At 41.9% G+C, this 26,298-nt stretch overlaps 1 protein-coding gene across 1 annotated transcript in view; it reads left to right on the top strand.

Moving 5' to 3' along the window:
• amot (angiomotin) overlaps positions 1 to 26,063 on the top strand; it is a 63,346-nt gene extending 37,283 nt beyond the window's left edge. Inside the window, exons 6-12 of the mRNA XM_078211942.1 lie at positions 1,542 to 1,687; positions 7,019 to 7,168; positions 7,928 to 8,118; positions 11,768 to 11,890; positions 16,391 to 16,623; positions 17,719 to 17,931; positions 22,111 to 26,063. Of these exons, the coding sequence (XP_078068068.1) occupies positions 1,542 to 1,687; positions 7,019 to 7,168; positions 7,928 to 8,118; positions 11,768 to 11,890; positions 16,391 to 16,623; positions 17,719 to 17,931; positions 22,111 to 22,208 (1,154 nt within the window). The 3' untranslated portion in view covers positions 22,209 to 26,063. The remainder of the gene's footprint in view (positions 1 to 1,541; positions 1,688 to 7,018; positions 7,169 to 7,927; positions 8,119 to 11,767; positions 11,891 to 16,390; positions 16,624 to 17,718; positions 17,932 to 22,110) is intronic.
• The last annotated feature ends 235 nt before the right edge of the window (positions 26,064 to 26,298 follow it).

The raw sequence follows: 26,298 nt of genomic DNA, 5'->3' as shown, positions 1-26,298 counted from the left end.
AGACCCAAGAGGGTCCTTCACAATAAGATCCTTAATTCTACCTACCTCGTTACACAATACCAGATCCAAAATAGCTCGTTCCCTCGTCGGTTCCGTAACATGCTGTTCAAGGAAACTATCCCGACAGCATTCTAAGAACTCTTCCTCCATTCCACCCTTACCGACTTGAGTCTGCCAGTCAATGTGCATGTTGAAGTCCCCCATGATTATTGCAGATACACGCATCCCTTATCTGCTTGTTTATAGCCCTCCCTACCTCAACATTATTATTTGGGGGCCTATATACCACACCTACTAGTGTCTTTCTCCCTCTACTATTCCTCATCTCTACCCATAATGATTCCACGTTTTGTTCCTCAGAGCCTATGTCATCCCTCAGTACTACCCTGATATTATCTCTTATTAATAGCGCGACCCCACCACCTTTTCCTTCCTGTCTATTCTTCCTAAACGCCTGATACCCCTGGATATTCATCTCCCAGTCCTGGTCACCTTTCAGCCACGTTTCTGTAATGGCCACTAGATCGTACCCACTTGTGCTGATTTGCACCATCAACTCATTTACCTTGTTCCGAATGCTTCGTGCATTCAGGCAAAGTGTCCTTATTCCAGCTTTTATCTGGACCCGCTTTGATGAGTCGCAAACACCCTCTCCCTCTACTCCCTTATCTAAATTACCGCCTTCATTCACTTGCACCCTCTCCTCTACCATTAATTTTGTAATTCCCCTTACCCCTGCATCCTCCCCCCCATCAATTAGTTCCTTGATCCTAGTCAACTCTTCTAGCTCCCCTCCCCCCAACCTATCTAGTTTAAATTCTCCCCTGTAGCCTTAGCCAACCTACCGGCCAGGATATTGGTCCCCCTGTGATTCAAGTTCCACCCATTTTTTGTATACAGATCACCCCTGCAGTGCATTATACATCATCATAACTTGATGCATTTTTTAAAGAACATTCTCCCCATCTCTGTCTGGCTCTTAAGTTACCTTAAATCCAACTCTGATTGTTAACTTTCCTGGTATTGCAAATAGCTTTTTCCTATTTACCCATGAAAACCTTTCATAATTTTGAACCATTTATTCAATCTCCCTTTAATTTTCTCTGCTCTAAAGAAATAAATCCCACTTTCGTCCGTCTTCCTAAAGATGTGTGGGTTAGGTTAATTGGCCATGCTAAATTGACTCGTGTCATGGGGATTAGCAGGGTAAATACATGGGGTTACGGGGATAGGACCTTGGTAGGATTGTTGTTGGTGCAGCCTCGATGGGCCAAATAGCCTCCTTCTGCACTATAGGGATTCTATGATTCTATGATAACTGAAGTCCATAATCCCTGGTTATCATTCTAGTAACTATTTTATGTGTCCTCCTCATATGAGCTGGAGTTTGGTCAGTATTCTGTCTGAAATACATTGATGGAACTGGACAGTTCACACGGTATAATGTGCTTCCCTGTTTCTATATGCGAACCAGTTTTTAAAAGTTTTCTTCAGCAATTAATGTTTATTTACCTCTTACCGTGTCCCTGTCAACTCTCTAGATAAAGAAAATATGAGAGAAAAGGAGAAGTTGGAAATGGAGCTATCTGCCCTCCGATCTACCAATGAGGATCAGAGAAGACACATTGAGATCCGAGATCAGGCCTTGAACAACACGCAGGGAAAAGTGGTCAAATTGGAGGAAGAGGTAGGTAGAGGGATAGGATGATATAATCTGCCATAGTTAATGGGACGTTAACATGTGAAAAGAACAAACTACTGCAAATAAACAGCGTTTATATTTATTTTTGTTAATTATTTTGTATTTCACTTTAACAGTTGAATTTGGGTGTTAATATGTATGAATATGCTCGCTGATATATCATTGAGCCACTCAGATCATGGAGATCTCTGATTTGATCTCAATCCAATGTTCTTAGTATCCCTAGCGTAAGGTGTTAATGTCAAGAAGGGTTTTCACTTCTTAACATTATCCAATCATCTTAGCAGAAAACGTGAGAGTGATGGTGAGGACAAGGTCTGGTTTAGCAACAGGCACTTATGGCTACAAAGGCAGAATGGCTAAGAGAGGGATAGTGGGCTGTTCACACCTTAGAATGTTTTATCCATCTGACTTAATGCTATAAGGAGTGGTGAAAATCTCGAGATATTTCCGAGTTGAGGAGTCCCCTATCCAGTTTTGAACTGGGCAGCTCAGGGTCTGGATTGACTGTCCTGGTAACCTTTAGAAATGAGAACTGGGCAATAGGCTTTTAAATGATCCATGCATGGAAGTATATGTGTGTCTATTTCACATTCACACATACAGAAATGGCTGTTTTGTGCACACAAGAGCACATCTGGCCTTCCACACATGTAAGAAGTCTCACAACACCAGGTTAAAGTCCAACAGGTTTATTTGGTAGCAAATACCATAAGCTTTCGCAGCGCTGCACCTTCGTCAGACATTTCCACTCCATCTGACGAAGGAGCAGTGCTCCGAAAGCTTATGGTATTTGCTACCAAATAAACCTGTTGGACTTTACACCTGGTGTTGTGAGACTTCTTACTGTGTTCACCCCAGTCCAACGCCGGCATCTCCACATCATGACTTCCACATATGCACATTTTCTTTTTGCACATGAAATGACCTTCCCCTGCTGGTTGCGCTCCAGGGGAAAGGTAGGGCACAATCATTGACAGTTTATCCTCAGCAGTTGTTGCTGCTTTGTGGGCACTGGTAGAGGATGAGGAGCAGTCCAACTGTATGTGGGGCTTTCTGGAGGATTGGGGTGGAGAGCAGGGAGGGGAAAGGAAATGGCAGAGTAATTGTCCTGTTTCTCTTGCTTAACATTCACATTATAGGTTTTTCCCTTCCCCACTCATATTTGCTCTTTTAATTTCATGTCTTTTAGTAATTGAATCATTGCTTCTGGTACTTTATGCCTTTTGGAAAATGCATTATAATAAAAACACGTATTTTCTCGCTTACCCTGCAACTTGACTACTTGGTAGTTTATGATGCAGTCTGTCAATTCCCTAAGCCTTAAGGAAGTATCGCCCTTCCTGAATATAATTTAATGCATTTGGTTTGGCTTTTCACTGTCAGCGTGGAGTTACTGTCCTGATTGCATCTCTTAACTATAGATTGTGGGCCAAGAAAATCTGCATCGTTTAAAACTGGATCCCTAAATTGTAGCAATTAAAGAGTAAATCCCATTGCTGTCATAATAGCAAAACCTTTAGTGTATTAAGAATGCAGTTGCAATTAAGTAACATTTGTATGGTGTGCTATGTTGTTAACATACCCAGATCACTATGAAAGTCCATACTGCGGACCTTTTTGAAGCAAAATAGATTAATGAAAGATCTGTGGCCAAAGATCTATTTTATTTTTTCGCTGAGGTATTTGCTAAACATTTTTCATCTCTCAATTCTATTATAATTATTCATGGTACTCATAATAAAGTGAGTCTTGCATTCATAAGTACCTTATTGTGCCTCACAGACTGCCCCATAAAGCTAGGAATGCATTGAGTTATATTTCAGTCACTGTTATGCATGTGGATATAGCAGTCATTTTGCACACAGCAATATCCAGCAGCTAGCAACAAGTTAAATTACTGTACCAGTTAAGCTGTGGTTGGTGGTATTGCTCAAAGAGACTACTATCAGTACACTGATAGAGCTCACTGCTCGTCAACTGATGCAGTCAGATTTTTAATATCCATCTGAATTGAGGAAGTTAGCAATGCTGGGAGTGTTGAAATTCTTCCTGGTTAATGGCAGAAGCTTTTTCTTCCATCTCCCATATGGCAACACATCAAATTGACAGACTAGTCAGCTGCCCAGTGGAAAAACCGAGGCAGGAGACCAGAGCCTTGGACTAGACAGAGTTATAGATTAATTCCCAGGGCTTGGAGCTGGGGCCTAGTGAGCTGCTGCCAAAAGGAGAACAAGCACATGATAGAGAGTGTGCAGAGCCTGTGGAGGCTCCTCTCTGACCATCAATGGGCCTGGCAGCTGGTAGCAGCTCAGGCTGAAGTCAAGTTCCCAGTCACCTGCATGCATTGGCTACTGCACACTGCGCAAGGCTCACTATACTGAGCGTCATGAGGGTACGCTCTCGCCTACCCGAGATCCTGGAACTGGCTGGCGACATTGCCTGGGACAAGAGAAAAACCCCACATTATCTCCAGATTCTGGCAGCTGCCTGTCTGGAACGATGAGGAACTCAACAAGCTGCTGGGAGGACATGCAATAGGTAGGGTCCTGCACAATATTCAGGACATGCTGCTGCCCAAGAAGACAGGACACCCCAACAAGGTCAAAGGAGAAGATCAGGAAGAAAAGAGCAGGGTGGAGGGGTCATGTGATTAGAGGGATGAAGCAACAACATGGGAGAGATAGACTCTGTGATTGAAAGTGTAGCTCCTCACAGATTCCCGCTGTCCCTTCAATAAAAATACACAGGGTGACGTTTCGTGAATTTTTCACCCTCGTCATTGTGAGGCTTCTGGGGCAAATTCACTCACTGCTGCCATATATTTTGGACTCTGATGCCTACGGACTCAGTTTTAACATGTCCTGTGAAGGATGGCACCTCTGAAAATGTCATAATACCACATTGAAGCGTTAACCTAGATTGTGAGTTCAAATGCTTGTGGCTTTGAAGCCACAAACTCGAGTGAGAGCACTACTAAATGAGCTAAGCTGAAGTGTTTTGGGCATTCACAGTTCACCACTGATCCATGAGAGAATGCCAGTTTGAACTTGTTATACAGAGGTATGTAAGAGCACATTTGGAATGTACACAAACTGCATATTCCTCATACTTCTACGTCGGACCACCCAACACAGATGATTGCAAACTTAAAATCTAATTGCTGAACTCTTGTTATGATGTGAGCCAAATGGAGATTTAAAGATCCCCTGGCTGTTTGGAAGGAAGGGCTGGGGATAATCATAGGGAAACGTTATGACTCAGCACTCTCTTGTTACAGCGAACAGCCATTGGGGAACATTCTAGTGCAGTGTCTTTTAAGTTTAGGCAATATGGGAAGGAACATAAATTGATTAAACACCGTGCATTTTCTGCAAAATAAGTTAATTTTAAATGAATGCAAGTAGAAAGATGTTTTTTGAATTTTTAATATAATTTAACTTTACTAATAAGCTTTCCATTTTTTATTAATTTTGTCATATGTAGGATATTTTCAAAAATCATTTGTGATCTGTTGATGTGTACTTGTCATGATGTGTTTTTTTAAGTTTTTATTTATTAGTGTCACAAATAAGGCTTACATTAACACTGCAATGAAGTTACTGTGAAAATCCCCTAGTCGCCGCACTCCGACGCCTGTTTGGGCACGCTGAAGGAGAATTTAGCATGACCAATGCATCTAATCAGCACATCTTTCAGACTGTGGGAGGAAACTGGAGGAAACCCATGCAGACATGGGGAGAATGTGCAGACTCCACACAGGCAGTGACCTAAGCTGGGAATTGAACCTGGGTCCCGGGCGCTGTGAAGCAGCAGTGCTAAACAGTGTGCCACTGTGCTGCTCATGTGGTCAGAACCCTCATATTATTTGAAGTGTTTTTTTTGTAATACCCAGTGAGATCTTTTTCTCAATAGAAAATCCTCTTCCCCTTGTTAACATCATGCACGCACAATCCATCTATGTCCAAGCAGATAACTAATGATACTGGAAGAGGTTCAGGAGCAGGCTACTTTCCTATTCTCTGAACTCAGCAAATGTTAGTGGAGCAAAACACCTGAATGCAATATAGAGAGACTGACAGTGTAAAAATCTCACAACTTGCTAGCTGAGTGGTAACCAGCGTGAGGAAATGGGATTCTGACAGTGTGATCAACAATTGCAGAATTGTGAAATTAGACAATAAATTACTTGGCTTTACAACTCTGCTTCATTTTTCTGCCATCTTTTCTGTGGACAGAGTTGTTCATTCATGATTGAAGAACATTATTCTCACAAATAGTTACTCAACTTGTTTGTGGAAGGAGGGCAAAGGCAACAGTCCCACACTATTTTGATTGAGGATTTCTCCCAGGATTGTTAAATGTGTTGTACCATAAGAATGGGATGAGGAAAGTGTCTGTGATTACCAGCACTGTGAACACTTGGTTTTAATCCTGCAACTGCGGCCAGGCACTTTTCCACAAGAAAATGGGAGGAAGATTGTTGGATCTAACTTTCTGCCATACAGTCCTATATTTAAGTACTCCTCTGATTGTCCAGAAACCCTGTCTCTCTTTATTGGTGAGTACAAGTAGGGTGTGGAGGAGCAGCAGCACTGAATCCCAACTGATTCAATATCCAAGGCCATTCATGGAGATCCAGAGCTCTTTCTTGTTTCTATGGGCAAAATGGGTTCATACCATTAAACATATGTTCCCAATAATGTTCAGATGTCTTAAGCTGCTAATGCAAACAGATATTTGGACTATGGTTTAGAATTTATCGTGTTAATGAATAGTGCCAAGGTTAGCCCTTTTTTAATCTCAAGGTTGGCACAGGTCAAACAGGATAACAAATTTTTAAAAACCCAACGCAAATAGGTTCCCAGGCTTTGATGGCAGATCGTCAATTTTGGTGCCACAGGGTAGGAATCCCAGATATGCTGACAGGTGAAGGGGAAATACTCTACAAATAACCCAGTGACCGTACTGTGAGTGTAATGAGTTGTATTTCACCGAATTTAGACCTTAATGGCACTCTGCCAGCATATTCCCAGTCAAAACGCATTATTCTACCTGGTTTAAAAAAAGACTAATAGGCTCTCTGGAAAATGAGAGTTTGTAAAACCTCAGGATGTGGGCAAATCTGGCCATACTTTCTGACTTCCTATAAGCTGTTTGGACCCACTGTAGCCATTAAATGATCGTGCAATGATTTAGTTGTTAAGTCATGATAATTTGCAGTCATTGTCTACCTTGTGATTCACAGCCCCTGTGGTTTTGGCCCACGTTCAGTATGGTTTTACTCAATTGCTTTTCTTCTGACTCTGGTTGTAGCTGAAGAGGAAGCAGGTGTATGTGGACAAAGTAGAAAGAATGCAGCAAGCCCTGATTCAGCTGCAAGCAGCCTGTGAAAAACGGGAGCAACTTGAACATCGGCTACGAACCAGGCTTGAAAGGGAATTGGAATCCCTTCGGATGCAGCAGGTAAACTAGTTCCAGTTTTATATGTCAGTGATGTTTTAATGTTTCAATCTTTTTGTATGGATCCCTTTGGGTGTTTATTTGGCGTAAGATGAGTATTACAGAGTGTCTGGAAATAGGAATGGTGAGCTGAATGACCTTTATCACTTGATGTTTTTAAAGTTCCTAATCCATCTACAACTACAGTTAGCCTTGGTGACCTTGAATAAGGAGAGGACAAGCTATCCTGCTTCAGGTTATTAATCTTGTGGAAATGCATGGTTTTTGAGTGAGATTGCTCCTTGCTGTCGCTGTTACCAGCAATTGTTCAGTGGTCTACCAATGCACTATACTCTATTTCAAAGTGAAGAGTGATCACGGGTGTGAGGTAATGTTGAAGCTGGCTTTGCTTCTTGAACTATATCCCAGTGCTCAGGAAAGGAGAGGAGAAAATTGAAGGAAGTAACCTCCACCCTCCAACCCCACTCCCAACTATGAAGGGCTATTCCAGTCCTGCAATTGTTGTGCATTCGCCACCCAAAGAGTTCCATGGCAAAGCATGGAGAGCAGACTACCAGCTTGTGCTTTCTGCTGAAGATTGATGCCGAGTGGGATGGGGAACCTATAGAGAGAGAGAAGTGGTGGTGGGGGGGGCGGCAGATTGAGTGATCTTTTCCTTATAATGACAATTGATTTCTGTGTTTTGAAAAAGCATAATTACAGAAATATGTAATTATAAGATGTCATTTGATGGTTTGTGCTTTTTTGTTTGGCCTTGTGCAGCGTCAAGGAACCTCCCAGACAACCAGTGCCCCTGAGTGTAATGCCACTTCGTTAATGGAGCTGCTGCGTGAGAAGGAGGAGCGGATCCTGGCCTTGGAGGCTGACATGACCAAGTGGGAACAGAAGTACCTGGAAGAAAGTGTGATGCGGCAGTTTGCATTGGATGCTGCAGCTACAGTCGCGGCTCAAAGGTACAGCTTGGGTTGGACCGGCCTCAAAATGACATCTCTGCCATAAACTGCATTGTATCACCCAAGCGCTAAGTTCTGAACATAATGAGCCTTGTGCATAATTGAAATTTAGTTTCTACTTTTTCAAAATTTATAACAGGAAGGGGCCTCAGAATTGAGTGAGTCGAGATTAATTCCAGCCATTTCCTTCCCTGTCTGATCCAACTTTGAGTTTTTGACTTTGATTGTGAGGAGGGTTCTGGAGCAGATAGAACATAGAAAGCCACAGCACAAACAGGCCCTTCGGCCCACAAGTTGCGCCGATCATATCCCTACCTCTAGGCCTATCTATAGCCCTCAATCCCATTAAATCCCATGTACTCATCCAGAAGTCTCTTAAAAGACCCCAACGAGTTTGCCGCCACCACCACCGACGTCAGCCGATTCCACTCACCCACCACCCTCTGAGTGAAAACCTTACCCCTGACATCTCCTCTGTACCTAGCCCCCAGCACCTTAAACCTGTGTCCTCTCGTAGCAACCATTTCAGCCCTTGGAAATAGCCTCTGAGAGTCCACCCTATCCAGACCTCTCAACATCTTGTAAACCTCTATCAGGTCACCTCTCATCCTTCGTCTCTCCAGGGAGAAGAGACCAAGCTCCCTCAACCTATCCTCATAAGGCATGCCCCCCAATCCAGGCAACATCCTTGTAAATCTCCTCTGCACCCTTTCAATGGCTTCAACATCTTTCCTGTAATGAGGTGACCAGAACTGCGCGCAGTACTCCAAGTGGGGTCTAACCAGGGTCCTATAAAGCTGCAGCATTATCTCCCGACTCCTAAACTCAATCCCTCGATTAATGAAGGCCAGTACGCCGTACGCCTTCTTGACCGCATCCTCCACCTGCGAGGCCGATTTAAGAGTCCTATGGACCCGGACCCCAAGGTCCTTCTGATCCTCTACACTGCTAAGAATGGTACCCTTCATATTATACTGCTGCTTCATCCCATTGGATCTGCCAAAATGGATCACCACACACTTATCCGGGTTGAAGTCCATCTGCCACTTCTCCGCCCAGTCTTGCATTCTATCTATGTCTCGCTGCAACTTCTGACATCCCTCCAAACTATCCACAACACCACCTACCTTGGTGTCGTCAGCAAACTTACCAACCCATCCCTCCACTTCCTCATCCAGGTCATTTATGAAAATGACAAACAGCAAGGGTCCCAGAACAGATCCCTGGGGCACTCCACTGGTCACTGACCTCCATGCAGAGAAAGACCCCTCCACAGCCACTCTCTGCCTTCTGCAGGCAAGCCAGTTCTGGATCCACAAGGCAACAGCCCCTTGGATCCCATGCCCTCTCACTTTCTCAGAGAATGTATTACACAATAAATTTTGTTTGCCTCTCACTGGCTGGCAAGAGCAATCTTGGTGTGGTTTGAGAGCAGATTGTCCTCTTCATGGACCCTAGCAGCTGCCTCCCCTCTTCCCCCACCTTGGATGCAGTAGAGAGATGTGACCTTGAAGTCGTCAAATAGCAGAGATAACTTGGAGGGAAAAAAGAAGGTAAATACTCTTAAAAGGGTCGAAGGAAAGAACCTGCATTTATGTTGTCTTTCAAGGCCTCTGTATATCTCAAAGCACTTCAGTTCCAGCCAATTATGAACTTCTAAAGTGTGATCAATACAATATTTTGGAGAAACATAATCGTTAATTTGCACACAGAAACCCACATGGACAGGTAGTTTGTTTTGGAGTTGTTGGTTGAGAGGTAAGTATTCACCAGGACACCTAGAGAACTCTCCTGCTCCATTCACATAAAGCCCATGGGATCTTCTGTGTCCATCTTAAAATTTGCTACCAAATAAACCTGTTGGACTTTAACCCGGTGTTGTTAAACTTCTTATTCCACCTTAAAAGGCAGGTATCTTAGTTTAATGTCATATCTGAAGGGTGGTATCTGTAGAACACTGCAGCATACTCCTTTGGTTTTCTACCTTGTGACGAAGGGGACAAAGGATGTGGGGGGAAGGCAGGATCAGGCTATTGAGTTAGATGATCAGGCATGATCATAATGAATGGTTCGAAGACCCAAATGACCTCCTCCTGTTCCTATTTTCTACTTTTCTGTGTTATTGAAACGGTGCCTGGATTATATGCTCTGGAGTGACCTAAACACACAAACTGCTGACCCAGATCAGAGTTTTACAGTAGCTAACCTAATTTCTGTGTCCTGGTCTTGCATGAGTGAGGGAAAGAAAGGATCCTATTTAGAACTTAAGATAAATTATAAATATGAATCATTATTTATCCCATTTGTTGCTTTTGGGAATTTTGCTTTGAATTGAGCATTCCTTCATACAAGCCTACTGCAAACTGTTAGTGGCAGACTGATTTAAATAACTATAATATTTTCAAAGATGTTGAATGATTTATTTCTCTCCCTTTCATAATTTAGTCCTGCCCATTAGCTGAGGCTTGAAGTCCTCACACGTGACTTTCATCATGTTGGAATGTCTGTACGAATCGCAGCTTGACTACCATCTGAAGCGAATGTTTTGCCCACTATGCAGACCTTGGAGCTAGAGGTTCATCTGAATTTTCAAAACAAGAAATTATAGTTGCCTTCATATGGAGCCCGTTCTGAGCTCGCTGAAGAAGACTTAGTTACACTTTGGTCCTCCTGTAACACATGCATCAAGATGTTGAATAGACTGCAGATTCAATATAGTCAATTGACATATTTTTGCACTGCAACCCAACAAGCTTTTCATTCGGGAATTCAAGCTAATTAAAAGCAGAAGGCTCTGAAGAAAACCATAATTTACACATGGGTTAGATTTTTGAAGTGTTTTGTCCTTTGCATAGCCATTACATTGGACATATGGCACATAAACAGGCCATTTGACACAACCAGTTCATGCTACTCCACTTGATCCTCCTCCTCCCATCTTTCCTCATCTAAATCTGTCATCATAATCCTCTCTTCCTTTCTCCCTCTTGTGTTTGTCTAGCTTTCCCCCTTCATGTATCTATATTAATACCTTCAACTGCACTCTGTGGTAGTGACTCCCACATTCTCACCACTTATTGGGTAAAGAAGTTTCTTCGGAATTTCTTATTGGATTTCTTGGTAACTGTCTTATATTGATAACCTCCAGTTATGCTCGTCCCCACAAGAGGAAACATTCTCTCTATCCAATCAAATCACAACCTTTCATCCTTAAAATACTCCCATAGGTCACCCCTTAGTCTTTTTTTTCCAAGAGGAAAGAGACCCTTTTCTTACTCAAGCTTCTAGACTTAAATGTGAACCTGAATTTTATGCTCCTCTGCTGCAGGTGACAAGAGGTGAGCGTAAAATTCCTTGGATGGGCTTTCCGCTAGGTTTCCACCCGCCCAACCTCCCTGCAGTTAAACCTGTTGGACTTTAACCTGGTGTTGTGAGACTTCTTACTGGTTTTACACTGGAGCAGGGGAGGCCTCGAATGGGCCGCCCACCCTGGCCCCAATTGAGGCCTTTAAGTGGCCAATTACAACTTTATAAGGGCCATTTCCCACCCAGCCTCAATATTTAGACTGGGGGGAGGAGTTCAAGGGGGAAATGATGTGAATTTAGGCAGAGTTAACTGCAGTACTAATTTTGTTTGTTGTGTTGTTAGGGATACCACGGTTCTTGGGCATTCTCCAAATGGCAGCTATGAAACATCCTTGGAAGCTCGAATTCAAAAGGAAGAGGAGGAAATCCTGATGGCAAATAGGAGGTGTCTTGACATGGAAAGCAGGTGGGCCAAGATGCACTTGTATCCTCATACTAGACTATGCTACTCTTTATTAAATGATGTTTTATACATGTATATTTTAAAATAATCCAGGGAGAAAATTTCACTTGTGTTTTGCCTAATTGGCACTTTCTAAATACTTTTTTTTGATCTTCATACTCGCTTCAGATGCCACGTTTAAGATATCAGCACTGTATGAAATTACAATTAATTTTTAAAAGAATACAGAAAGAAAACCTGTTATTTCTCTCATCTATATGCAACTTGACCTCCCAAGGAGAAGAGTCAAGTTTCTCCTAACAACTCAACAACAATTTGCATTTAATTGACTTCACAATGTGCTAATGAATGAATTTTAAAAAGCTTTGAGTTCTTTTGGATTTGAGTGCCTTTAGCTGCCTTGAACTCACTGTTCTCAATATTCAGACATATAGGATGCTCTCTGAAGTCCCAGGATCTCCTTTAGCGTTTACAGAATTGGAGACCCCACTTCTACCGACCCACACTTACCCACCCAAATCCCAAAAGCTCTCCTTCCCCCTTGTGCTAGATGCACTGGTTGCAATATTTCAAAATTTCCTAGATTCTGGAAAAGTCTCATTGGATTGGAAAATAGCAAATGTCACTTCTCGATTCAAGAAAGGAGGGATAGAGAAGGCAGGAAACTATTAGCTTCAGGAAAATGCTGGAGTCTGTTACTCAGGAAGTGGTAGGACATTTAGAAAATCATAATATAATCAAGCTGAGTCAACATGGTTTAAGAAAGAGGAATAGTGTTTGACAAATGTATCATAGTTCTTTTGAGCATACAACAAAGAATAGCAACTTGTAGATGTGTTATTTGGCTTTTCAAAAGGCGTTTGATAAGGTACCACATAAAAGGTTACTACACAAGATAAGATCTGATTGTGTTGGGCATAGATAGAGGATTGGCCAACTAACAAGCAACAGGGATGGGATAAATGAGTCATTTTCAGGTTGGCAAACTGTCATTATTAGGATGCCACAGAGATCAGTGCTGGGACCTCAACTATTTATGATCTATATATTAGTTGGGTAAAGGGACTGAGTATTGTAGCCAAATTTGCAGATGGTACAAAGATGGGTAGGAAAGAAAGTTGTGAAGAGGACACAGTCTGGAAAGGGATTTTTTGGAATTCTCTACCGTAGAGAGCACCAGAGATGGTGTCATTGAGTATTAATTGAAGGTTGAATTAAACAGATTTTTGAATTATAGGGAAGTCAAATGTTTATGGGGGCGGCAGCAAAGTGGAGTTCAGGCCACGGTCAGATCACCTATGATCTTATCGAATGATGGAGCAGGTTTGAGGGTCCAAATTATCTACTCCATAGAATCCCTACAGTGCAAAAGGAGGCCATTCAGCCATCAAATCTGTACTGATTCTTCGAAGAAGCATCTTACCCAGGCCCAACCCTCCCACCCTATCCCCTAACCCTGTGAATTTACCATGGCTAACCTACCTAACCTGCACATCTTTGGACTGTGGGGGGGAAACTGGAACACCCGGAGGAAACCCACATGCAAACTCCACAAAGACAGTTACCCAAGGCCAGAATCAAACCTGGATCTCTGGCACCGTGAGGCAGCCATGCTAATCACTGTGCCGTCCTGCACCTATTTCTTATGGTTCTATGTAACTGAGCCATACAGTCCATTCCCAGTTCTATTATTGTCTTGGATCATCCCTCTATACTCATAAACCCCAGGACACTCCCACCCCATTTTAACCTAAATTACACCCTCAATTTGGGACTGTATCCTAACCACAATGTTTCCATGCTCCTGAATTATTCCTCAACAAGTCAAAGATCACCCAACGTATTACTCTGCTCAAGTCACACGTTCTCAGTGCTGGTAGCCCCAGTTCCCACTGCTGTTTAAATGTTAGCTCAAAATCTGCTGCACCTTCTTTACCATCTCCCTGTTTATCCTTTTCTTGGAGGAAAATAAGGTAAAAATTTAATACATAACTAAATAAACTATACTAAAATACCGATTTACAGCTTTAGGAGGAAAATGGACAGAATCGTAAGACTAAATTCCTGAAAGATAATGTGACCAACTTTGTTAACATAAATCAGCGATGCTTGTAATTTATTGTATGTTACAATAAATTACCTCCACCCTCCCACCTCCCTCACATTGAAATGTCAACGAGAAGAAGAGGCACAGACCTCTGGGAGCCCTGGTCTTGAACTAGTTACTAGAACAGTGCTCCCTGAACTTTTTTCCCAATGTGACCCCATTTTAATGTCTCAGATTTTGTGTAACCTCAGAGTGAAATACTGGAGGTCAGTGTTGTTGAGGGGTAGTGTTGGAGGAAGAGGATTGTGTGTGTGGGAGGGGGGGGTTGGATGGGGAGCTTCGGTTCTTGCGAGGGGGATAAATGGGAGTCGTGTTGTGGGGAGTTGATGAAAAGACAGGCTTTCGCCAGGAAAGCAAACATTTACCTATTCCCAGACTTTATTTGTGGCAGCAATTGGGCCTCAGAGAGCACTCCACTAAACTGTGCTCATCCACATAAAAACCTTGGGCATTTAAAAGGCCCTTGCAGGACTCAGAAATCAGCCCCAGCTCCACAGTAGCCATTGCTGTCTTGGAGCTCGTGACCCCAGAATCTCAACTCGTGACCCCACCGGGGACCGCAATTCACAGTTTGGGGAAATACTGTGCCAGAACATATGTGAGCAAGTCATCACTTAATAATTTACACCCTCAGGGTGAAACATGTCATGGAGGTTTACAGCATGGAAACAATCCCTTTGGCCCAACTTGTCCATGCCGCTCCTTTTTTTAACCACCAAGCTAGTGCCAATTGCCCGTGTTTGGCCCATATCCCTCTATACCCATCTTAGCCATCCAAATCATTAATATAAATGACAAATAACAGTGGACCCAGTACCGATCTCTGAGGCACACCGCTGGTCACAGGCCTCCAGTTGGAATAACAACCCTCTGCAACCACCCTCTGCCTTTTGTCATGAACACAGTAAGAAGTTTAACAACACCAGGTTAAGTCCAACAGGTTTATTTGGTAGCAAAAGCCACACTAGCTTTCGGAGCGTGCTGCTCCTTCGTCAGGTGGAGTGGGAGATGTGCTCACAAACAGGGCATACAGAGACACAAATTCAATTACAGAATAATGATTGGAATGCTAATCAAGCTAATCAATGCTAATACAGCTAATCAAGTCTTAAAGGTACAGACAATGTGAGTGGAGAGAGCATTAAGCACAGGTTAAAGAGATGTGTATTGTCTCCAGACAGGACAATGAGTGAGATTTTGCAAGTCCAGGCAAGTTGTGGGGGTTACAGATAGTGTGACATGAACCCAAGATCCCGGTTGAGGCCGTCCTCATGTGTGCTCCGAAAGCTAGTGTGGCTTTTGCTACCAAATAAACCTGTTGGACTTTAACCTGGTGTTGTTAAACTTCTTACTGTGTTTACCCCAGTCCAACGCCGGCATCTCCACATTTTGTCATGAAGCCAATTTTGTATCCATTTGGCTACCTCACCCTGGATCCCATGAGATTTAACCTCATGCAACAACCTACCATGCGGGACTTTATCAAAGGCCTTGCTAAAGTCCATGTAGACAATATCAACTACACTGTCCTCATCAACCTTCTTGGTTACCCCTTCAATAAACTCAATCAAATTTGTGAGACATGATTTTCCACTCTCAAAGCCATGCTGACTGTCCCTCATCAGTCCTTGCCTCTCTAAATGCTTGTCTAAGATCCTGTCTCTCAGAATACCTTCTAACAACTTACCCACTACAGATGTGAGGCTCACTGGCCTGTAGTTCCCAGGCTTTTCCCTGCAGCCCTTTTTAAACAAACGCACAACATTTGCGATTGTGGCAATTCGTGATTGTTATTCTTTACCTTCAGTCCAGAGCTCTCCAGCCAGTGCGATACTTCAGAATTAACTGATAGGAGTTGAGGAAAGTACTCGGGGTGACTGAAACATTTCATGCACATCTTTTATTCATCCATTTGGGAAGTGTCTGGCTTCTCAGACATACTACCCCTCTAGATGTTTTCTGATCCGGCCAGAATCTGAAATATTTTGAAGGAGTGTCAATGGAATGAGAGACAGCTACGTTTCAGGCTGAAGATCTTCCATCAGAACTGGACCTGCAACATTCAGACAAAGGCAAAATATTGCAGATGCTGGAATCTGAAACAAAAACAGAAAATGTTGGAAAATCTCTGCGGGTCTGATGGCATCTCTGGTGAGAGATTAGAGCCAACATTTTGAGTCGGGGTGAGGGTCAGTCCTGCTGAGATTTTCCAACATTTTCTGAAACATTAAGTGTGTTTCTCTCTCCGCAGCTCCTACCTGACCCACTGAGTATATCCAGCGGTTTCTGATTTTATTTCAAGTTTGCGGTATCTGCAGTATTTTGCTTTTCTACTCCAAAGATTGAACTGTTGACTGAACTTTAATGTAGATTTTTTTTCTTGTGGGCTGTTGCAGGATTAAGACTCTTCATGCTCAGATTATTGAGAAAGACGCGATGATAAAAGTTCTCCAACAGAGGTCACGAAGAGAACAAGTCAAAACGGAACAGCCATCGGCTTTAAGACCTTCAAAATCTCTTGTTTCTATTTCCAATGCTACATCTGGGCTTTCGTCCTATCCCACGCTGCTGTCCAGTAATCCAATAATTGAGGAGAAGAAGGAAGACAAGAGCTGGAAAGGCAGTTTGGGTAAACATGTTTTCAAAGATTACAGGATTTATAATGAACATCGTAAACCATTCTATAATAAAAATGTTGATACAATTCAGGAACTTTTATAGTCAACCAAAGGAGTTGTGAAAACTATGAAGCCTTTATATTTTGACTGTACAGAAATGGTGAAGTGTCAAAAAAGTGTATTTCTAAAAGCATTGTGTTTAAAATTGAAATAAGATTGGCCAAAAAACCAAACTTGTAAAATATAATTGCCTATAGATTGTCTATTACTTTCAGCGTACAACCGACAACTACTTGGACTAATAATAAAAATATAAAATGCTGGAAAAATCCAGCAGGACTGGCAGCATATGTGGGGAGAGAGAGAGAAACAGTGATAATATCTTGAGTCTAATGTGATTCCCTTGGAACTGAGGAGAGGCAGAATGTGATGGGTTTTATGTTGTTTAAAAAGTCGGGGGGGGAGGGTCAGGTTGAACAAAAAGGGATAGGTTAGAGGGCTGGGGAGATTAAATTACAAAGGTGTCATGGAACAAAAGGCAACGCGAGTGTGAATGGTGGTAGTAAAGGAACAATTGGTCCAGAGTAGGTGTTAACAGCAGGATAAAGGTCAGCACTATCTGAAAGCAAAATAGCACAATGTGTTAATAGCAGAATAAAGCTTAGTGCTGTCTGAAGGCAAAACATGAGAACAAGATACCGACTAGCACTAGGAAAAAATATGAAATGGAGGACAGAGTTCATGGCCTAAAGTTTGTTGAACTCCATGTTGAGTCTAGAAGGTATATAGTGTTGATTCGTAAGATGAGGTGCTATCCCTCAAACTTTGCGATCCTATTTCTGCCACTTCCATTCCGTAGCAGTCATATTGGGCTTGAAGCATTAACTCTGTTACTCTCCCCACCAATACTGCCATACCTGTTCAGTTCTTCCAGCACTTTGGGTGCTGGACATCTGAAATATAAAACACAGTATTTTGCTTTTATTTAATAACTACCCTGGCATTAGTTCCTCTTGTTACCCAGCAGAAACCATCACTCCTTGGATCACCAAAAGAGTTATATTTTATTACATATATTTGTTTTCTTTTCTCCTCCATTCCTTCAGGTTTTCTGCTCAACACAGATAGAAACGAGTCGCATTCTTCGTCGTCTTCCCCAGTACTACCCTCCACACCACTTCTATCAGCACACTCTAAAACAGGAAGCCGGGACAGCAGCACCCAGACAGAAAGAGGTCCTGAGCATAACAAATTGGGCACTACCTCACCATCACAAGGAAAGCCAGGCAGTAGCAGCCCCGCAAGCATGGAAAAAACAGGTATCATGTTGAATAATATTGTTTTGTATCCTCAGTTATACAATGCTTCATGTGCGGTTAATCAGATCTTGCCAGGCTGGAGCATATTGAAACCACTAGAGACTGTTTGTTTCATCAATTGCTAACTGAATAAAGATTGATAATTTCACCAGTTGCTAACTGAGATTTATTTGTACCTTGAAATACAGCCCAGAAAAAGATGCTAGATTAGCCTGGATACCTACCATTCATAGTCAAGGGGCCCAGGTTCAAGGTGAGATGGGGAAAGTTTAAGAGAGATGTGTGGGGAGAGTTTTTCACGCAGAGAATGGTGGGTGCCTGGACGTGCTGTCAAAGGAAGCAGGCACATTATTAGCAAAATTTAAGAGGCATCGGGATGGGTCCATGAATAGGGAGGGAATAGAGGGATACGGACCGAGTTAGGGCAGAAGGTTTTTTTTGGTTTAGTTAGGGCATCAAGATCGGCACGGGCTTGGAGGGTTGAAGGGCCTGTTCCTGTGCTGTACTTTTCTCTGTTCTTCTTAGTAAGTACAGCCCATTGTGATTTCTTATCTTCAATTAAAGAAAATGCACGTTTTCTCCTCTTTATGTACTGAAGTGACTTATGTCTAGTTCTGGTTCCATGAATGTCAGTACTTTTCTAATATTTTTGCTTAATTTCCCAGTTGTCATTATGTAAGTGTACATGATGACTGTATGAACAAGAGAGGGCACAGGGGAGGTGTTTTGGCTGGAGGCGCTGCAGTGGATATTGGTGGAGGGAACTAACTTACATAGGTTCACATTCCACGGAAGTCTAAAACTAGAGGGCATAGGTTTAAGGTGAGAGGGGAGAGATACAAAAGTGTCCAGAGGGGCAATTTTTTCACACACAGGATGGTGACTGTCTGGAACAAGCTGCCAGAGGCAGTAGTAGAGGCGGGTACAATTTTATCTTTTAAAAAGCATTGAGATAGTTACATGGGTACGATGGGTATAGAAGGATATGGGCCAAATGCGGGCAATTGGGATTAGCTTAGGGGTTTTTAAAAAAAGAATAAGGGCGGCATGGACAAGTTGGGCCAAAAGACCTGTTTCCATGCTGTAAACCTCTATCACTCTATGACTCTAATAGACTTAACCATCAGCAGTGGAAATCCTGGTGTGGGCACTGGGGTCAGACAAATAGGGTGCAAGTCTTCTTTACATACCATAAGGGTGTAACTTGTGCCATATCTGATTTGTGAATGATTGCAGATGGATAGTTGACTAAAATGGTCAAAGATTATGGCCGGATTCTCTCAAAAAAATCCTAAGTGCCAAACTTGAGTAAAAACTGGAGTAACTCCCGCTGTTTGCCCAGCAGGATTTTCAAAATGAATCTCCCACATTCTGAGCTCTGCAGTGTCCTAGCGTGAATCATGATAAAAATTCGGGGCGGTGCCTATTCCCGCTGGAGAGGCTGGTAACAGCGCAGAGCGGCTCACTGTGCATGTGCCAATCTGCCAGAGCAGAGATCAGCACATGTGCAGTAGCCCTGCATTGCCGGCCTCCCGATCGCTGGCCAGCCCCAATGACACTCCCCACCACCACAGCAGCCCTGATCTCCCAATTTCCAACCCCCACCCCCATGGCCACCCCAATCGCTGTCCTTCCTCCCTCTGTCACTGATCTCAAGCGCAGAGTGGTAGCAGGTCCCTGCCCCTCTGGCCTTGCCCCCTGGGCATTGCCTGATGCCCAGTAGGCAGTGCTGAGGTGCCCCTTGGCCATTGCCATGTTGACCCGTAGGTAGTGCCAGGGGTCCAGTCTGGCACTGCCAGTCTGACAATGCCCAGGATTCACCCCCTTTACCTCCGACTTCCTGGGGGGCCTCCATGGCTTCCCTTCGCTCCAGCGGGGTCAGGCCGCCAGCTCCCCATTAGTGGGGAGCTGTTGTGAACCCCGCTGGAGTGAACCACTCTTGGCAGGGGGGGGTTAGCGGGCCCAGAGAATTCAGTCCCGGGCCCGCTAATGATATTCAAATGAGAATTTAAATATTTTAATCAGCTCCACGCTGATTTCTGCTATAGCTGCGCAGCGGGCTGGGGGAATCGCCCCCTGTGTTTGTCAGCACTAATACCAAGTTGAGCGTAAAATTCATAAATTATTTTTTAAAAACTTAGCTAGTTTCTTTTTAAACTTTCGATCAGTAGCAGTGACATGACGGGGTAAGCAACAGCAGTCAGTAATTTCTCCAGCTATCAGAGACTGCTGTTGATAAATGGCAAACAACCACTTTTAAACTCATTTGCATTTTGTAGATAAAATGGAATTTTATTCTGTGAAAGTTTAAGATGACTCTTCCCCACCCAATGCAAACAGCAAATCTCCAGGATGTCTGTCAAGCATTGTAATATATATTTTATAGAGCTGATTGGTTGCATTCCACAGATTACATTCCCAGAGCTTTATAAAAGGCAGGAACCATAGGGCTCAATTTTCTTGGAACTTCCGGACCAAAAGTGAGAGCCAACTCCATGGTAGCAAGTGGCAGGACTTTGAGGCAGCATTTTGCCAGCAGTGACCCGTTTGGCTGCTGTCAAGACCATTGTCCAAGGGTGGGTGCTCTGTGAGCCGTGGAAAAGCCATTCAGGAGAGCTGCTTCCTGGAAACCTGGTGGTCTCCCAACCCGGGCATGGAGGCAAATCCTCCCAACCCGGAGATGGAGGCAAATCCTCCCAACTTGGACAAAGCCCTGGCGTGAATAGGAAGTGTTCCTTCCTACAGCCACAAAATGACTGAATTGGCTGCTGGTCAGATGCAAAGCTATGGTTTCCATTGCTGGTAATATGCCAAGGCTGCAGGAAGATGTTGGGGCCCCCGTTCCAAAGCCTTGCTCCGCTGTATTGACAGTCATAGAGGTTTACAGCATGGAAACAGGCCCTTCAGCCCAACTTGTCCACGCCGCTCTTATTCTTTTTTTAATAAACCCTAAGCTAATCCCAATTGCCCGCATTTGGCCCATATCCCTCTATACCCATCGTACCCATGTAAATGCTTTTTAAAAGATAAAATGCTTTTTAAAAGATAAAATTGTACCCGCCTCTACTACTACCTCTGGCAGCTTGTTCCAGACACTCACCACCCTCTGTGTGAAAAAATTGCCCCTCTGGACACTTTTGTATCTCTCCCCTCTCACCTTAAACCTATGCCTTCTAGTTTTAGACTCCCCTACCTTTGGGAAAAGATATTGACTATCTAGCTTGTCTATGCCCCTCATTATTTTATATGTGCCTCCCAGCCATAGGGCTGGTAAAACTCAGCCTCCAATTTTGGAGAAAGCATCATTTCTGTCTGTATACTTTTAACCTACGATCCTTGTTGTAAGCAAATACTTATCCAGGTTCCTTTTCAGAGAATTAGCTCTATTTTTTAATTAATTTATTTATTAGTAACAAGTAAGGCTTACATTAACACTGCAATGAAGTTACTGTGAAAATCCCCTAGTCGCCACCCTCCAGCACCTGTTCGGGTAACACTGAGGGAGAATTTAACATGGCCAATGCACCTAACCAGCACATCTTTCAGACTGTGGGAGGAAACCGGAGCACCCGGAGGAAACCCACGCAGACACAGGGAGAACGTGCAGACTCTGCACAGATAGTACCCAAGCCGGGAATCAAACCCGGGTCCCTGGCGCTGGGATGCAGCAGTGCTAACCACTGTGCCACCCCTCTACAAATCTTCTACTCTATGAGAAGATGAAATAAATTATTCCAATTTGTTGTCTCAATTGAAACTTGCTGGTATTTTACTTAATGCTGTCGTACTGAGGTCATGTTTCATGGTTGACCTTTGGTATATTAACAATCAAATTATTTTCTCCACTGAATACAAGCTCAGTTTTATTATTTTATAACTTTGAATTCTTGTTGACTCATTGTTGAATCCGACTTAATATTGCTGTAATCTTGTCAAGAAAAAGTGCCAAAGTTATGCACAGTATTTCAATATAACCATAACAATAATAAAATAATTTATTGCAATTGAATGTCCTCGAAATGCATCTAAGTCTTTAATCTGAACCAGATATTTGATGAGTGTTCTCTGTATTGAATTCTGAGATTTATTTGAAGCTCGGTCTTAAAGATTGTTCGATGTTACTGAAGTTGTGAACAGTTATTTTAGTAACTAATCAGCTTAGTTTTTGTTTTTACACAGACAGTTTTCCTTTGAACAATACACTTGACAGGAAAGTTCCCCCTTCTCCATTTGGGCAGGACCTTGCTGATAACGAGATGGTGGAAATCCTGATTTGAACTCCTCTCACCTCCGGGCAGAGTGAGGTGACAATAACGGGAATTGGAAGAAAAAACCTGATCTCTTTGACGTCCATTGTGAAAAAACATGCAAAGTGGATCCTCGTTTATTCAGGTGAAGTGCATATAAAGCTGAAGCACTTCAGGAAGCAACAACATGAACTAAAGGATGTAAATGTTTTATAATTGCATTCTTTATGAACAATGTGCGTGGAAAGATAAATTATCCACTGGGCCCTTCGTAGACCAGTATCAGTACGAACTGTTTCAAGAAGTATCTGCACTGCCTTGTACAATACATTCCCACTCGTCAATACCTTTACCGTTTAAAATTGAAGTATTATATACACAAAAAACAGTATATTGACAAGACCACAAGCAGTAATATATTAGAAGTCACTCTTTGATCAATAATGTATTAAAGAGGAATAAAGAGCCTTTAAGATGGAGGCCAGAGTCGGACTGAATCTCCAAACCACAGATTCCTGGCAAGCAAAATGGTTTACTCTTGTTTTTGTTCAAGAATACAAAAAACTGGGACACATAATTTGAAGGTGGATGTTTCAAAAACTCTGGACTGTGTATAAAGTTGTTCTTTGCCATTTAAAATTAAATATGCCTTTATGGTTCCCCAAGTCCTACATGCATCGACGCTTAAATGATCACTAAACATCTGTTCCAGTCCTAAATTTAATAGTTCCAGGATTTCCCCTCCAGTGTTCTCAATCTTCTGACTGAAGCCACTGTCTCCTATCGACCATATAGTTCTGTGGCACTGAAATCTTCCAGCATCTCATCAAAGTGTATCTTCTTCAAGAATCAGCCATAACAGTGTTGGAAGAGCAATTCAACAGTGAGGACCACACAGCTGAGACCAATGCTTCTGGTACCTGGCATCCATGCATGGGCACTTTCTGTGCTTACGTCACTGGATAACATTCAAAAATATGAATCCTGGCATTTTCTTTCTCCTCCTCCATAGCAAATGAATATCCAGATTAATTGTAAAGCTTCCTCATGCCTCCTCCACTGCTTTCTTGATCAAAATTAACCTGCTTAGCACAGGCAACTGTTTCACATTTCTTTGTTTTGAAGGACCACCTGACCACTTCCCTTACATAGTTATTAACAAACTAGTTTCAGTACAAACAACTGATGGTGCTAAAATGCATTTAGACCCAGGGTAGGTCCAGGTTATTACATAACCCTCCATCAAAAAAAGAAAAACTTGTGTCCATTCAGAATGTCATTCTGCTTTTGCAATTTGCCGTTTAAAATGTGAAAATTGCGGGGGGGGTCAAGAGAAACTTGCAACGCTGTTTCGCAGTGTACCTTGGTAAATGAGGTCCAGACCTAGATCTCCTGTGTACTGTTTACAAAGCTGTTACTTTCATAATATCATTCTGAAATCCTGAGAATTTTGTCCAGCTTTGGTTTACCTTGTAGCTTTAGGCAGATTGTAGTTCATGTACGTTTCAGTCTTTTGGTTAAAATGTGATTGTTGTAAAAACACCAGACTTTATTTTACTCCAATGCAAGTTCTGTGGTGTCCATAATAATCCATCTGAGTCCCAAATGTGTGGAATTTTGACGTATGCAATATTTTTTTGGTGTACACTTAATAGACAGGTGTTCATCTTTTGTCCTGCAGGTATAACCAGGTCATAAAGAAGCCTGTGCTTTGCTTAATCAATCTGCATTCAAAACTTTTATAATTTGTAGGGCTTTATGATAGCTTGGTAATCTGCAAAGTAAAATAGTAACATGGTTTGCAGCCTTGTGAACAACTTCATTGAATACTGTTACCAGTGTGTTACAAGAAAAAACGTACTTGTGTCTGATACGCCCACTGCCATTATCATTATTGCCATGAGTGATAGACCTCTAACCATCGTACTTCACTTTGGTGTTGTTATAGCTCAAAACATTTTAGAAGGAGAAAGACAATAATTAAGCTACTCGACATTTCTTTAGAGTTTGTGGACATATAATGAAGATTCCATATGCCCACCATTCTGTTTCTTTAAAGATTGCAAGGACACAAATCACTCCATTTTAAATTTATCTTCTGCCTCCTGTTTTATGGCTCCTCCTCTTATTCTGTGCCATTTACTGGGTGAAATAGTAGGTAATCCAGTCCTCTTAATGTTGGACCAGAGACGCTTGTGGAGTGTGGGACTAGACTCGAGAGTGGACTTTCTTAGTTGTCTGTCTGTTTCATGTGAAAATGAGGACCACTTCCACTTGTCAATATCGTTGCTAGATTAGCTGTTACCATAATACATTGCTAGAGGGTGAACTCACGTTTTTTTATATATGTAAAAATTGAATTAATTAGTTTTGGCTAATTAATCATTTCCCAGCAACATTCTCACTTTCAACATTTTTGAATATATTTCTGTTTGGAAGAAATGTTTATACCTAATGTAGATTTATCTAATTTAAATTACAGTCGTGACTTGATATATTTTAGTACACAAGTTAGTGACTGGTTCGGTAGTAATGTTATGCCTGGAATATAACAGAAATGCTGCTATATAACAGTTGTATCCTTTAATTACCATAAGCCCACAATAACGTTATGGTCTTATCAAAAGACCATAGAATAACACATCCCTAATTATAAAGCCGAAGTATCTGAATCTTGGTTCAATGCTGAGCATTAAATCTAGACAATGATAAGGGAACTACAGTGGAAAGTTCTTACAAGTGTGTGTTATGGTGTCTTTATCAGTTGTGATTAATCCAATATATATTTATAGCCAAGTCTCACCCATTTTTACTTTTTCCCGATGCCAAGTTGATGAAAATTGCTGCACTGACTAGCCCAGTGAGATGGTGAATCCTCTTTGCTACTAACGTGGTGCCTTCTTATCAGCATCCAATTAGTAGAAAAGAATTATGTTCAGCAATGGGTGATTATATGAAGAGTTCAGCCATAAATCTATTAAAACAGTTCAACAAAGTGTGCCTAAATTTACAAGAAGAGTTTGCTTTTAAGAGGCCAATTCCAAACTAAAGGAAAGAAAATAGTGGGATGCTGGAGATCTGAAATAAAAACTGAAAATGCTGGAAAAACTCAACAGGTCTGGCAGCTTCTGTGGAGAGAGACTTGTTTCGAGTCCAAATATAGCTCCTCTTTGGAACTGTCCAAGCTAAAGAAACTCAGCTGTACAAAATAATAAATGAGATGAACAGGCTGGAAATGGAATTTACAAATGTCAGAAATTAATGGATAAATGAGAGTCATTTACATATCAGAAATGATAGTTGTCAAACTCACCTCCAGACGGTAACTGTCGCTGCATCTACATTTTGAGGCACTAAACCATTTTGTTTAGAGGGATAAAGGTATATAATGTACATATATTTAAATGGCTCTGTCTCTAAAGCCTGGAACATTGCACTGTACAATTCTGTCCTGCACATGAAATTAGTAATGTCTTTGTTCAAAATTGGGAATAAACTAGTTAAAACTACCAAGTCATGACTGTATATAACATTTCAAAAGTTGATTTTTAAAAAAAATACAAGTTTCAAGAATAGCCTCATTGTAACGACAAAGTAAGAATTTGTTTTGAAACCTAGGAGAAGTTATGGTGCCTGTCTTCAAAATTTTGATGTGTAGGCATTTGATTACTCAAGTTGTGCACTTAACAATTAGGGAATAAATCTCATACACGGTGCCTTTTAAAAAAATAAATCATTTTTTACTCTGTTGTATATAATCCAAAACTATTGTTAGAAATTTAAAGCTGGCTTTTTGCTCTTAAGTTAAAACCAACTGTATTTTGTATTTTCTCAGTTGTATTGTTTGTTGTATATTTAATAGAAAAGTTTTCTAAATTGTACTGGAACTGGCTCTGTGTTGTCTTTCTTGCTAATTGTATTCCAGCACAATGCTACCCATATAAACAGTGTAATAGCTCAAAAAAAACTAATGTTGAAAGCAAAATAATTGTACTAATTTTAAGAAGAACATTGAAAGAATACAGAGTAGTGAGCATTTAGTTGAAACCCATTTTTTAATCAGGTCTTGTGATGTTTTGCATTTTTTAATCAGTAACTCGAGCACAGATGCAGTATTTCA

Source organism: Mustelus asterias, chromosome 4, assembly GCF_964213995.1.
Source record: "Mustelus asterias chromosome 4, sMusAst1.hap1.1, whole genome shotgun sequence".
Lineage (NCBI taxonomy): Eukaryota > Metazoa > Chordata > Chondrichthyes > Carcharhiniformes > Triakidae > Mustelus > Mustelus asterias.
This window is presented reverse-complemented; position numbering and strand designations above follow the sequence as displayed.